The sequence below is a fragment of the Elephantulus edwardii genome, unplaced genomic scaffold (assembly GCF_000299155.1).
Source record: "Elephantulus edwardii isolate Elephantulus edwardi_28Jun2011 unplaced genomic scaffold, EleEdw1.0 scaffold00026, whole genome shotgun sequence".
NCBI classification, from domain to species: domain Eukaryota; kingdom Metazoa; phylum Chordata; class Mammalia; order Macroscelidea; family Macroscelididae; genus Elephantulus; species Elephantulus edwardii.
Genome location: NW_006399776.1, coordinates 3,211,949 through 3,227,639, shown reverse-complemented (window position 1 = coordinate 3,227,639; position 15,691 = coordinate 3,211,949). Strand labels below are relative to the sequence as shown.

The following is a 15,691-nucleotide window of genomic DNA, read 5'->3' as shown; positions in this document are numbered from 1 at the left end:
TCTGGCATACTTTGGGCATGTTGCAAGGAGGGACAGGTCCTTGGAGAGGGACATCATGCTTGGGAGGGTGGAGGGACGGCACAGGAGGGGAAGACCCTCTATGAGGTGGATTGATTCAGTGACTGGGGCAGTTGGGGTGGGTGTACCAGAGACAGTGCGATTGGCACAGGATAGAGCAGGGTTTAGGGCTGTTGTACATAGGGTCACTATGAGTCGCAAATTACTCGATGGCACATAACAACAACAACCATCAAATCGGATATGACTGGTACAGAGGTGATTGCCCCTCCTTCTCTAGCAGAGCATCTTGTGGAGTTGAACCACGTACATCTGGGATTGCAGTACAGCATCTTACTACTAGGCCACCAGAGCTCCCCTGTCATTTATGTTTCTCAAAAAAAAGTATTTGCAATGAATAAGTCATTCATAGTTCAGTATTCTTCTGTTAGTAATCTCCAGCTTCATTTCTGTAATCAAGACCATGTTTTCCAACTACAACTCCTTCATTTATTTTTTTAATTTTTTTTTTTTTAAGCAAAGAAGCTTTTATTGGGGCTCTCAGGTTCTCAGGTGAGGTTCACTGTCCTCGGGCCAGGGAGAAAGGGTTTTGGGAAGGGAGGGAGAGACAGACAGACACAGAGGAAGGACAAGTCAGAGAAGTTCGCCCAGTCCTTCATTTTTCCAGCTTTTGCATTTCAAGCATTAATTGTTATTAATGCATCTTGATTGCATATTCAGTCAATTTCAGATTACAAAAGTTGATAGTAATCTTGACTTTCTTCATCTTTGTCTTTAGTAGTTGGTACGTATATATGAATAGTTACAAGTACTTCTTTGTGTGTATGTATATAATAATCTAGAGCTTACAGTGTTGTCCTTCAAGGTGAATCTTGAAATGCTTTTTTGACAAAGAATGCTGCAACATTCCTCTTCAATTTGACATTTCCTGAATTTTAGTTTGTATGATTGTTTGACTCAGTGGGTACTACAAGCTCACTAATGCCTAGGATGTCAGTCTTTAAGCATTCCATTTCCTTTTTCATAACTTCCAGTTTTTTTAGACTCAGACTTTGATATTCCGTGTTTCAATTATTAATGGATGTTTGCAGCTATTTCTCTCCATTTTGAGTCTTGCCACATCAGCAAATAAAGGTCCTTCATTGGGTGAAAGCTCTACTCCATCTGTGTCATCAAAGTAGACACTACTTTAAGGAGGCACATCTTCTTCAGTCACATTTTGAGTGCTTTCCAATCTGAGGAATTGTCTTCATCTCCTGGAACTGTGTCCAACAATATTTTCCAATATCCAGAGCATTTTTGAAGGCCTTTTGTATCAGACGTGAATCTCTTTATCTGAAACCTGGAAGCTTCTCTGGAACTTGCGTTACTGCTGCTATTTGAAACATTGGTGTCATAGCTTCTGGCATCATAGCAACACACAAGCCACAGTACAGCAGACTGGCAGATGAGTGTTGAGGCTAAGAATTGTTGTTGTTATATGTCATCAAGTTGCTTGTGACTCATAGTGACCCTAAGCATAATAGCTCTGAAGCCTGCCCTGCCCTGTCCTGAGCCAATCTCACTGACTCGAACACACCTACCCCCATTACCCCAGTTACTATGTCAATCCATCTCATCCAGGATCTTCCTCTCTTGCCCTGTTTCTCCGCCCTTCCAACCATGATGTCCTTCTCCAAGGACTGGTCCCTCCAGGCGACTACCCAGAAGTATGTGAAACAGACCCTCAAAATCCTTGCCTCTAAGGAGAAATTTGGCTTCACCCTTTCCATGACAGACCTGTTTGTTCTCTTGGGACTCCATATTATGTTCAATACTCTTCTTTATCACCACAACTCAAAGGCATCAATTCTTTTGTCATCCTCATTGTCTAGCTCAATGATGCACAGCAAGTAATTGCAGAGACCATGGTCTGGATCAGGTGCACTTAAGTCTCCAGACTGACATTGTTGCTTCTCAGTACTCTGGAGAGGTCCCTGACAGCAGATTTTCCCAGTGTAGTTCATCTTTTGATTTCCTGATTGCTAGTGCCAAGGGTGTTGATTGTGGAACCAAGCAAACTGAAATTGTTAACAATCTCAATCTCTTCTCTATCATGATACTACCAACTGGCCCAGTGGTGAGAATCTTTGTTTTCTTGATATTGAGCTTAAATCCATATTGGAGACTGTAGTCCTAGACCTTCTGCAGCAAATGCTTCAGATCCTTCTCAGTTTTGCCAAGCAAAGTTGTGTCATCTGCATAATACAAATTGTTAATTGAGTCTTCTTCCAACTTGCCACATTCCTCTTCATAAAATCCAGCCCCTCGAATGATCTGTTCTGCATACAAGTTCAAAAGGTATGAAGAAAGCATGTATCCCTGACATACTTGTTTCCTGATTTAAACCATGCAGTATTTCCTTGCTCTATTCTAATGACTTCTTCCTGGTCAAAGTATAGGTTTCCATGAGCACAATCAAGTGTTCTGGGATTCCCATTCTTCTAAAGGCTAGCCACAATTTGTTGTGATTTACACAGTCAAATGCCTTTGCATAGATAGACATTCGTCTGGTACTCCATGCTTTCAACCAGTATCCATCTAACATTAGCTATGATGTCCCTAGTGCCACGGCCTCTTTTAATTGCAGTTTGTATTTTCGATAGTTCTCTGTTGATATACTGTTCCAGTTGTTTTTGTATAATCTTCAGCACCCTCTTGCTTGTGTGTGATATTGTTTGTTCATTTCCACACTCTGTTGGAACACCTCTTTTTGGAACGGAAATAAACATGGATCTCTACCAGCCATTTGGCCAGGTAGTAGTTCTCCAGATTTCCTGGCACAACCTGATGAGCATGTCCATGGCTGTATCTGTATATTGGAATATGTCAACTGATTTTCCCTCAACTCCAGAGGCCTTGTTTTTTGCCTCTGTGAAGCCTCTGTATTTTCTTATTAGGCTATAATTGAAATTCAAACCAAATGAAAATATGAATTCTAAAATCGGCAAATTTTAGAGGGTTTTTTTTTCCCACTGAATGAATGTATTTTAAATTTTCTTGAAATGAAAGCAAAATTTAAAACTCAAAAAGATTTTGTCCTTGGAAGATTGTACAGAAACAGATAATAGTGATGGACTCTCAGGAGGGAGACTTATTTTTTACTTGTTTCTGGCATTTTTAATGATTGATTGCCTATTTAAAGTTCATTAGGTAGAGAATGGAAAACAACCTCTTTGTATTAGTTTGGTAATACCTTTGTTAGTACAGAACTTGCCAGCTTTAACAGGTGTATATTGAGAAAGGAAAAAAAAAATGAACAGTATGAAACATTTGAAATTTTGTAAAGAGTAGAATGAGTACCAGGAATCAAGGATTTTATCATTTTTCCTCTTTCTACAGGTGTCACAGGACTTCCCATTTCTCCATCCCAGTGAAACCAGTGTCCTGAATCGACTCTGTCGACTTGGCACAGACTATATCCGCTTCACTGAATTCATCGAACAGTATACAGGCCATGTCCAGCAGCAGGTAGGTTCCTGTTCTCATATTTAAGGGACAGATTTATGTCCTCTGTCGTCTTCAGATCCTGTCAGGGTCTAAGCGGTCCTGTGATACCATGTCTACAGTAAGCTTTCAGTGACTCTATTGATAATTCATATTGATAAGTCTTAAGAAATTAAGACTTTCAGTCACATCAGCACAAGAAGATGCTTAGTCAATAAAATAGTTGAACCAAAAAAAAAAAGAAGAAATTAAGACTTTCTTATCACTGATAGTATTCAAGTCAAAACCAGGTAAGTGTACCTCAAATAAGAAGAAAACACACATGGGAAATATTCTCAGCAAATTGATACAAGGAAAAATGTGCTTAGCTTGAATATCGTTGCTACTAGCCATCACTCACCTCCAGTAAGTAGTGATGTTATGTATCTGGTCCTGTGGCACCATTTTTGCAGCTGCTCTGTCAATCCATGTCATTAAGGTTTCTTTTTTTTTTTTTTTTCTTTCGGACCCTCTACCAAACATGATATTCCTTTCTTGTGACAGATTTGTCTGAGTTTTGTTGTTAGGTCCAGTCGAGTCACCTGTGACTCTTAGTGACCCTATGTACATTAGCTCTGAAACCTGCGTTGTCCTGAGCCAATCTCATTGTCTCCAACAGACCTACTTCATTTCTCCAGTCACTGAGTCAATCCATCTCATCCTGGGTCTTCCTCTCCTACGCTGTCTTTCCACCCTTCCAAGCATGATGTCCCTCTCCAAGGACTGGTCCCTCCTGACCACATACCCAAAGTATGTGAGACTGAGCCTCAAAATCCTTGCCTCCAGGGAACAGTCTGGTTTCACTCTCTTTAGGACAGACCTGTTTGTTCTCGTGGCAGTCCATGTTATGTTCAAAACTCTTTTCCAGCACCACAACTCAAAGGCATTGATTCTTTTGTCATCCTTAGTTATTGTCCAGGGGACCTGAATTAAATATTTATGAGCTAGAGCAGAATTCCAGTTTCAAAGGAGAACACATAGAAAGAAAACATTTTCTGTTGTTTAGTTTTTCCCCTCCATTTATTTTTTTTTTAAATATATAAAAAGGAAAGGTCTTTCAAATTTCTTTGCCACTCTTCTTCCAACTACCTGTGTCATGCTTTGAGTTCAGTTTGTCTTATTTGTTATGTCTCATGTTCAAGAGGGTGCATATAAGCATTTAATGACTATTCTCTAATTATATGAATAATTTTAAGCAAGATTTTAATTGCAGGTGATATTGTTCAGTAAATTTTGCACATTGAATTTCCCATTTTTACAATGTAAACGAATAAGGATCTCTTCAAGTCTGGCTGGATAGCTGTGTTCCAAATTTCTTAGCATAGTCAAGTGAGCACATTCAGGGCTGCGTCTTTTTGTTGAAACATGCTAACTGATAAGTCTGTCAATTCCTGTGACCTTATTTTTTGCCAGTGTCTTCCATGCAGCTTTGACTTCTTGCTTTTTTACCACTGATTCTTCATCATATGTTACTTCCTGATACGATTCAGCATCAACCGATTCTTTTTTGTATTGTGATTCTAATTATTCCTTCTTTTGATGCTTCTTGAATCATTCAATATTTTGCTCATGGAATCTTTTAGTGTTGCAGACTGAGGCCTGAATTTATTCTTCAGTTTTTCAGCTTGAGAAATCCTGAGAGTGTTTATTCCTTTTAGTTTTCTAACTGTAGGTACATATTTCATAATAATGATTTACTTTGTTTTCTCAAGCCATCCTGTGAAATCAGCTCAGCTTTCTTTTTCACCTTTCTCTTTTTTTTTTTCTTCATCATTTGTTCCTTTTGCTTAAATTTTCTACATTAAAAGGCAAGTTTCAGACACCTTCTGACATGCATTTTGGTCTTTTTTTTCTTTCCTGTCTTTTTAATGACATTTTGCTTTTTTCCATGTATCATGACTTTGAAGTCATCTCATAATTTGTCTGGTCTTTGGTCAAGAGCAAGATTGTCATTTAGCAAGCTAAGATGTGCCTGGCCCGAGGTTTGTAATTTTCAGTGACTTCATTTGCATGTGAAAGTTCGATAATGAGTAAGGAAAATTTCATGGCTTTCAATTACAGTGTTAGTATTGAGTACACATACAAAAGACAGCTTTGGAACCTCTGATGGACAAGCATTTTAGTGAAAAGGAGCAAATGAAAGACACTTTCCCTTACAGAGATGACTATAGATGCAGTGCTCTCCCCTTGTATGTGTGTCTTGTCCCTTCCCTTCCCTGAATATTAGCATCGTTTGCACTCCCTCCTGCCCCATCCAACACCTACCTCTCCTTCAGCAGCCCTTTGATATGATGGCTTAGGCCACAAGTCACTTCTGTGATGTTTTGAATCTCACAATGTTGTTGGTCTCATGCTGATTTCTATCTCACTTTTAGAAGGATAAGTCCAAATTCCATGTATCAGTTTCAGGGAAGGATTTTTGTCTCAGGCAGTACTGGAGAAAGGTTTGTGCCCCTAAGCTCCTACTCTAGGACTGTTGTCTTGTGGCATAGTTTCTGTGCTTTTGCACCGTGGAGAAGGACATCATGCTCAGAACAGTGACGGTGCAGCACAAGAGATGAAGACCCTGGTTGAAATGGATTGATACAGTAACTAGGGCAGTGAGAGTAGGTGTGTTTGAGTCCAGTGATACTGGCTCAGGACAAGGCAGGCTTCAGAGCTGTTGTACATAGGGTCCCTATGAGTCTCAGGTGAATTGACAGCACATAACAACAACAGCAAACATAGACAAAAAAGAACAAACACATCTATGTTGGAAGAAGTGCTCCTGAGTACCTCTTTGAAGCAAAAATTGTGAAACTTTGTCTTACATACTTTGGGCTCATTGTCAAGAGGGCAGGCTCTTAGGATAGAGCATCATGTTTGCAAAAGTAAGAGAGGGAGATTCTGAATGAGATGAATTATAACAATGACTGTAAGCATAGAAAACTGAGTATGGCTCTGATCAGGCAAGGCTTCCATCTGTAGTACATAGTGGTCACTATGAGTCAAAGTTGCAGCACCCAACACTAATAATATGAATTAATTGAGGGTCAGGATAGTATAGAGCTCAGATTTGTTTTTAACTCCATCACTTACTGGCTGTATAGTATTTTGTCTTATACTTAATATCTCTGAAGCTCAGTTTTCTTACCTGTGATGAGGAGTAATAATATATAGTACTGCTCACCCAAAGGCAATTAGTTGGAATTCACACCAGCTGCTCTTTAGGAGACAGATGGGTAGTCTTTTCCCATGTGATTTACTGGCTCTGAAAACTCACTGGAGGGTCAACTATGAATCAGTGTCAACGGTTCATAAGAACAACTATCTCATAGGGCTGTGAGGATATTTCAAAATAATTCGAAGTGTTGAACACAGGGCCTGATTCATAGTTTGTGTAGCTGTGTACTGTCCAGTCAGAATTGACTCTCCAGCAGCTTTTCAGAGGCTGTAAATGACACAGGAGGAAATTTCCCATCTTTGTCCCACAGAGAGACTGGTGGATTTAAACTCTTTACCGTTCAATTGGCAATGCATCTTCTTAACACTAAGCCACCAGAGTTTACTGATAAATTTTATTGTTCTGTTTTATTTTTAATAGTTGGTAATTCTACCAGGGGTATGCAAACAACTTTCATATTGTGTGATTGATTCATTTATATGGACTAATTCATAGTTGAAGAATGATTCTAGTAGAGGAGAAAAGAGGGAGACTTCTGAAAATGAAAAGGAAGAAGGCTTTTTCAAACAACACAGTCATCACCCAAAGTTATATACTTTGGTTTCCAGGCCTTTGAAGTTGGAATATAATGCATATACTTTTTACCTGATGCTGCAATTCTGCTCCTCTCAAATTGATTTTATTGAAGAGAAAATATTTAAGCTAAATCAAAGTTTAAAATTTAATCAAAGCCAATTTACTATGAATCATATTAATAAGGGCATGCTCTAGTATCAAAGTTGAAGTATAAGGGAGACCTGTTCATAACACTATCATTCAAATTTATGCCCCAACAACCAGAACTAAAGAGGTTGTTGTTGTTGTTGTTGTTGTTATGTGTCGTGTCACTTGTGACTCATAGTGACCCTATGTACAACAGCCCTAAACTCTGCTCTGTCCTGTGCCAATCACACTGTCTATGATACACCCATCCTGATAACCCCAGTCACTGAATCAGTCCACCTCATAGAGGGCCTTCCCCTGCTGCACTCTCCCTCCACCCTCCGAAGCATGATGTCCCTCTCCAAGGACCGGTCCCTCCTTACGAAATGTCCAAAGTATGCTAGATGAAGCCTCAGACTCCTTGCCTCCCAAGGAGCTGCCCGGTTTAACCCTCTCCAGGATGAATCTGTTTGTTTTCCTAGCAGTCCATGGTACCCTCAGTACTCTTCTCCAGCACCACAGCTCAAAAGTATCAATTCTCTTTTTATCCTCTCTAGTCATTGTCCAAATAAATTATTTCTATCAACTGTTGCAGTAAAAAAAATCCTTTGAACATGTAACCAAGATGCATTAATAATAATAATAATAATAATAATGGGTGACTGGAATGCAAAAGTTGGGAACCAGGAAGAAAGATCAGTGGTCAGAAAATAGAGACTTGGTAACAGAAAAGAGTCTGGGGATAGAATGATAGAATGCTTTACAATCAATGATTTATTTATAGCAAATACCTTTATAAGAAACAAAAACGCAGGCCATACACATAGATTTTGCCTGATGGGATGCAGGTATCAGATCAGTTACACCTGTGGAAGGAATCACTGGAGAAGTTCAGTATCAGTGGTGAAAATTAGGCTAGGTGCTGATTGTGGAACAGATCATCAACTGCTCATATGCAAGTTCAAGTTAAAGCTAAAGAATGTTAAATCATATCCATACGAATCAAAAGCATGACTTTAAAACCAACTCAGGCATTGGTTTGAGGCCTTGAACACTAATGAACGGATATCAGCATGAAGAAGGCAAAAAGTCATTACAAAGACGGAAGAAGATGAAAAACCGAAATGGATGTCAGAAGAGACTCTAAATATTGCACTAGAGTGCTGAGAAGCCAACACAAAGGGAAGAAATCAAGATATTAAGGAGCCCAATAGAAGATTTCAAAAGGCAGCTCGGGAAGACAAGGCAAACTACTATAATGAAATGTGCAAAGGGCTGGACTCTCGCAGCACATCTTAAGCTGAAGGAACTAAAGAACAAAATTCAAGCTACAAGCTGCAATTCTTAAGGATGCTTTGGGAGAATATTGAATGATTCAAGAAGCATTAAGAGAAGATGGAAGGAGTATACAGAGTTATTGTACCAAAAAGAATTGGCTGACAGAAAAATTTCAAGAAACAACATGATCCAGAGGCAATGGTGATGAAGGAGGAAGTTCAGGCTGCTCTGAAGGACTTGACAAAAAATAAAGCCCCAGGAATTGATGGAATACCAGTTGGCATATTTCAACAAACAGATGCTGCCCTGGATATGCTCACCAGGTTGTACCAAGAAATCTGCAGGACAACTACTTGGCCAACTGACTGGAAGAGATCAATATTTATTCTCATTAAAAAAAAAGTGACCTGACATAGTGTGAAAATTGTTATACAATATCACTTATGTCACATGTAAGCAAAATCTTGCTGAAGATTATCCAGAAACAACTGGAACAGTATGTTGACAGAGAACGACCAGAAATGCAAGCTGAGTTTAGAAGAGATTGTGGCACAAAGCAGATAGGACCAGAAGAATGTCTATCTGTGTTTCATTGACTATACAAAGGCATTTGACTGTGTGGATCAACAAATTGTGGCTAACCTTGAAGAAAATGGGAATCCCAGGATACTTAATTGTGCTTATGACCAGGAAGCAGTCATCAGAATAGAGCAAGGAAACACTGGAAAGGAGTGTCTCGGGGATGCATCCTGTCTCCACACCTTTTCAGTCTGTAGGCAGAACAGATCATTGGGGAAGCAGGGCTTTATGAGGAAGAATGTGACATCAAGATTGGAGGATGTCTTATCAACAGCCTGTGATATAAAGATGATACAATGTTGCTTGCTGAAACTGAAGAAGACCTGAAGCTCTTGCTATAGAATGTCAAGGACTGTAGTCTTCAATATGATTTGAAACTCAACAAGAAGAAGAAAGAGATTCTCACCACTGGGCTGATTGGCAGCATCATGATAGATGGTAAAGAGATTGAGATTGTTGACAGTTTCAGTTTGCTTGGCTCTGCAGTCAACACTTGTAACACCAGCAGTCAGGAAATGAAAAGAAGAATTGCATTGGAAAGATCTGCTGTTACGGACTTCTCTAGAGTGCTGAAAAGCAATGATGTCAGTTTAGAGTCTAAGGTCTAATCCAGTCCATGGTCTTTGCAGTTACTTGTGATGCTTCAGAGAGCTGGACAGTGACGAAGGATGACAGAAGAAGAATCGATGCATTTGACTTGTGTTGGAGAAGAGTCTAGAACATACCATGGACTGTCTTGGAGATGGTGATGCCAGGTCTCTCCTTGAAGGCGAGGATTTTGAAGCTCTGTCTTAGATACTTTGGGCATGTGGCAAGGAGAGACTGGTCCTTGGAGAAGGACATCATGCTTGGAAAAAATGGAGGGACAATGCAGGAGAGGAAGACTGCAGATGAGATGGATTGATACAGAAATTGAGGCAATGGGGTGGGGGTTGGTGTGTCAGAATTAGTGAGACTGGCTCTGGACAGGGAAGGGTTCAGAGTTGTGCACAGGATTGCTATGAGTTGTAGGCAAGTCAATGGCACATAACAATAACATGTTATATTAATGATTTTTTATTTAAGTCGAAAAGACCTTGTGGAGGGTCCTTGTATTTAAAAGTCAGTTGTTACTATATTTTGGAGGAACATTAGTTTAAGCAGTACAGCACTCTTCTGTCAGTTTGCTGTACTGAGGTTACCTGGGGTTGCTCTGATGCTGAACCTTGTGTCATTGGGGTGTCAAATACCATAACAGTTACTCATGATGGACAGTGTTTGGTGGAGCTCTCAGTTTAAGACAGGTTTGGAAGCAGGAGTGGCATCCACTTCCTAAACAACATGCCTCTGGAAACACTATGAACTTTGAGAAACAACGATAGTTATAGAAAAGTTTCAGGTCTTTTGTTCATAGGGTCCCTATGAGTCATGCTCGACTCAATGACAACAACATCATCACAGATGAAAATATGAAGAGCAGTGGTGTCTCTCTGGAGACTAAGGTGCGTCTGATACAGGCCATGGTCTTCACAATCACTTGTTATGCATCAGAGAGTTGGACAATGACCATCAAGGATAGAAGGAGAATTGATGCCTTTGAGCTGTGGTGCTGGAGAAGAGTATTGAGAATACCATGGACTGCTAGGAAAACAGATTTGTCCTGGAAAGGGTTAAACTGGGTGGCTCCTTGGAGGCAAGGATTCTGAGGCTCCATCTAACATACTTTGGACATGTTGTGAGGAGAGACAGGTCCTTGGAGAAGGACATGATGCTTGGGAGGGTGGAGGGACAGCGCAGGAGGGGAAGGCCCTCTATGAGGTGGATTGATTCAGTGACTGGGATAATTGGGATGGGAGTGTCAGAGACAGTGCGATTGGCACAGGACAGAGCGGAGTTTAGGGCTGTGGTACATAGTGTCGCTATGAGTCGCAGGCGACTCGACGGCACGTAACAACAACAACAATTTTCTTTGTAGAAGACTTAAAAAGAGAGGAAATCCTTTTCCTATGTGTGTGTGGATGTGAATTTTACAGTCACTTGAATCCCTGCTTTCCCAAATTCTGGAGTTATCAATGTTTATTGTTTGTTTTATGCTATCATATCAGAACTGACCCATAGCTGACTTTCCAACAGATTTTCAGAGACTGTAAATCACTTGGGAGATGATTGCCTATTCTTCTGCCATGGAACAGCTAGTGGTTTCAAACCACATTGGCAATGCAACTCTTTACCACTAGAACCTCTTTTTGGAAGTCTAAAATAAAATTATTTTATCTTTCAATTTGAGATAAATTACACTAATTTCTCAGATGACTCAAGGTCAAAACCATTTGCGCTGTTTATAAATCAGTCTGATCTGCTTATTTTACCCTGAGTCTATGCTGATTTACTTACAGCTATGAACACTTATCTTTAGGAACTGCTAGTGTACTCTAAGTACTATGACTGTCTTGTCATCCCTGAGCCCTCTCTTGATACCACGTTTGTCACTGAATTCTGTAAACTAGCACCAGAGCCTGATTACCCAAATCTACTAATAGATTATATAGATTATAACCAGAGAATCTAGTGAACATAGCCTCTTGTCAACTTTAACCATAATTCCCCAAATAAAATTACATAAGAAGCTATCTTTGTAAAAAAATTACAGATTTCCTGAAAGATAAGCCATGTTTATAAATAATCTCGTGAGGTGACGCTCGCTGCTCCCAAATTGGCTGTCATCTGATTCATGGTTGAAATAAATTGTCATACAAGACATGATGGAACATAAGGAGTTTTGAGGACATTTCTTTATTCAGGAAACATTTACTGAACACCCTCTGGTCAAAGAATTGTGCTATAAGCTGAAATACAGAGACGAATAAGTGGTCCCTGCCCTCATGAAACTCTTGGTACTGATGCTGAAAGCAAAAGAGAGCAGCTATTCATTCCCTAAGGATGCTGATTGCCTGGTGATAAGGAATTGTCCTGCCAGCTCAAAAGCAGGTGGCTTAAATTCACAGGAGACAGATGGGCAGTCTCCTCCTGTGTAATTTATAACCTCTGAAAAACTGCTGCAGAGTCAACTATTAGTTGGATATGAATTGAAGGCACACAGCAACATCATTAATTACCTAGGGAGGCTTTGGCAGTGGTGATGCTTGAGGATACGTAGATAAAAAGAAGAGTGGATGTTTGCCACAAAGAGAAAGTGGGTCATCAGAAGACACACATATCCCAAAATGCCAGGAGTGAAGGATAAAAAGCAAAACACATTTGGTGAACTGTTGGTAGTTTGAAAATGAAGATATGAAGTTGGAATCAGTGAAAGACCATATTGATGAGATAAGGACCAGAATGTATAAGTCGCTGCATATCACGTACAGGAGTTTGGGTATTATTTTAGGACAGTGTGAAGCTACCAAAGGATTTACGGTTAGAGTATGGAAGTTGAAAATCTACTACCTGATTTTTTTGAAAAGTTTGAGTCTGCTTCAAAAACTACAGTATCCCCATATTTTAAAAGGTGAGATCTTAATGTCTTTAGTCAATTTCTCTCACAGAAGTACTTTACTGACACAGAATTACTTAAGTTGAAACAATCTTACTAATAAAGTATTATATATGTCTTCTAACTTCTCTTTAATTTCAGGATCACCATTCATCTCAGCAGGGCCAAAGTGGGTTACATGGAATCTACCTGAGGGCCTTCTGCACAGGGCTGGATTCTGTTCTCCAGCCTTATCGCCAAGCACTGCTTGATTTGGAACAAGAGGTAAAAAAAAGGAAATAACAAAAACAGGTCCTCTGGGACTACAGATTAAGGAATTGGAAACACCTTTGGTAACTTCTTTTCTACAGATCAGGTACTTAAAAGTGAGCTATTTCCTACCTGACTGGAGGGAACAGTTTTTTCTGAGATTGCCCAAACCATGTTCAAAATGGCTTAAAAAAAAAACATGACAGAGGTTCCTGAGTGAGTTCATAAGAGTTAGTGGTTTCACTTACTGTAACTTGAAAACAGAATTAGAAATCTTTTGTAAATTAATACTAAAACTAACACTAAACCCATGCTTAGATTCTCTTTAGCTTTTATAAATCATATTGATTTAATATATTTTGTATGGTGCTCTAACTTTGAGTTTTCATTTTTCAAATTGCAGTTTCTGGCTGATCCCCATCTCTCCATATCACATGTCAATTACTCCTTAGATCAGGTATGCTGCCTGCCTAAAAGAATGCCTCAAAATCTGTTGATACTGTTAGAACCTCTGACATTATTTTTAAAAACTCTTTTTTTTTCTGTATTTAGAACCTGAAATTATATGCTTTGTTTACATTGCATGTGTTAATACATCAGAACTATTTGAAGAGACCCAAATAGAATTAAAATTAAGTATCTGATGTTATTGCTCTTGTGTACCGTCTCTTTTTTTAACTAAAAATTATTTCTTTTAAAAATGATATATTAAACAAACTATATAGAGAACAAAGTAATTAGTCATAAGTTTAGGGCACATTTTCTTTTCCTGTTTTTAATTAATCTCTTTGTACGTTTATAAATGATACTGGCTTTCATACAATTATTCATTATAGCTGCCTGTTTTTATCTTTTCTTCCAATATCTATGTGCAGTTGCAAGATACTGATAGCAATGTTAGCAATTAATTAGCCAACCTTAGAAATAGAAACTACCTCTATCTGCCATCCTTGACCTGTCTGTAACCAACCTCTTTATCAATCAAAATTGTCTTAGGATATTAGATCCTTTTCTTGCGTCTACTCTGGTACTGCCATCTTTATCTTAAGACTATTCAGAAACAAAATAATTTCCTAAGGTCATCTCTTTTCCTTTGTAGATAATTGCATGCTCTCCTAATCATTCTCTCCATTGCAGTTCCAGCTCCTTTTCCCCTCTGTGATGGTTGTAGTGGAGCAAATTAAAAGTCAGAAGGTGAGAACTTTCCTTTTTCCTCTTGCTCCGATAGGCACCGAGGAGAAAATGTTAATAATTAATATTATATTCCCTTTTGGAGACCCTAATTTTAGTTTGTGTTTACTTATTCATTCATATATGCTGTATATCGTGCTAAGGCACCACTTGGTCTACTGAGGGTGAAGGAAATATTAAAAAGGTACCCCAGAATGCTGCTCTGGCAAGAAAGAAAAATGCTGAAGACGTGAGCAATGTGTTCTAAGGGTTTAGAACTGTTGAGTATAGATCTTGAGGACACAACAGAGTATCAGTCCTTTCTTTATCGATAATAGAAAATAATAGATTCATAGTAATAGTAGGAATTTTCCAAGAATTATGAAATAACCCAGTGAGACTCAGCTGAAATTTTCATATGCCTATGATGGCACATAACAACAACAACAACATCTTTGTCACATGTTTTTTCATATACACTGTAAAAAATTAGGCCGCCAGTTGCAGGAGAGTGTCTTTTCTGGGCAGGATTAGTTATTCAGAGGATAGGCATGCTTACAGATTTCACATCAGAAGAATTAATCTGGTGTCTTATTGGCCAGTACAACTTCATTCTAGGACAAATAGATTAGATATGTTTAATTGCAGTCTCTCAAGAATTTAAGATTTTTTTTTTTTTCTATTTGTGCCTTAGTTTATTAGGTGAGGATCTGGCCTTTATTGAGCACTTGCTTTGTGCTGGGCTTGGTGCTATTCACATTCAATCGAGCAGGTTAAGATTGTGCTCAGATAGTATTACACATGGTAATAAATGGTAGAGCTGGTATATAAACCCAGGCCTATCTGACTCAAAAGACTGTTGTAGTAAACTCTTTACAAAAAATGGGAGAAGACCTTCTAGATAAATGTTAAGGAGACGCCATCAGAATTCCATGCCTAATTCTACATTTCACTTTATTTTTAGCTTTCATTTTTTGCAAGTCCAACTCTAAGTTATTGAGGATTCTAGTGTAGTGATCTTCTACATCAAGATCATTTGGAAGGCTTGTTAAGAACACAATAATTAAAAAAAATTTAAAAAGGGGGGGGGAAGAACACAATAATTGCTTCCCCCTCTCTTGAGTTTCTGATTCAGTAGGTCCAGGGTAGAGCTGAGGATATTTTTCTGCCCTTCTGTCTGACAAGTTCTCAGGTGATGATTATGCTAGTTGGAGACTGGGAACCTGTACTTTAAAAACCAGTATGCATGAATATTACAAGAAAGCTTATCTGCATTTTTTCCTGGAGTATTCCCTCTTGGTTGAATATACAATGTGAGTTTATGCTGCTTGAACCATTGAAATGGAATCAAGTTTGACATGGCTGTGTTTTCTACAGATTCATGGATGTCAAATTCTGGAAACAGTCTACAAATATAGCTGTGGCGGATTGCCTCCTGTTCGAAGTGCATTAGAAAAGTAAGTCAGGCCTTCATTGAGGATTTTGGTGGGGATAAGTGGTCAGGTGACTGATTTTTAGAAAATTGTTTTTAAAAG

At 38.9% G+C, this 15,691-nt stretch overlaps 1 protein-coding gene across 1 annotated transcript in view; it reads left to right on the top strand.

The window, feature by feature from the left end:
* TUBGCP4 (tubulin, gamma complex associated protein 4) overlaps positions 1–15,691 on the top strand; it is a 58,876-nt gene that overhangs the window by 7,576 nt on the left and 35,609 nt on the right. The window contains exons 2-6 of the mRNA XM_006882965.1: positions 3,400–3,528; positions 12,879–13,001; positions 13,390–13,443; positions 14,124–14,180; positions 15,534–15,613. Of these exons, the coding sequence (XP_006883027.1) occupies positions 3,400–3,528; positions 12,879–13,001; positions 13,390–13,443; positions 14,124–14,180; positions 15,534–15,613 (443 nt within the window). The remainder of the gene's footprint in view (positions 1–3,399; positions 3,529–12,878; positions 13,002–13,389; positions 13,444–14,123; positions 14,181–15,533; positions 15,614–15,691) is intronic.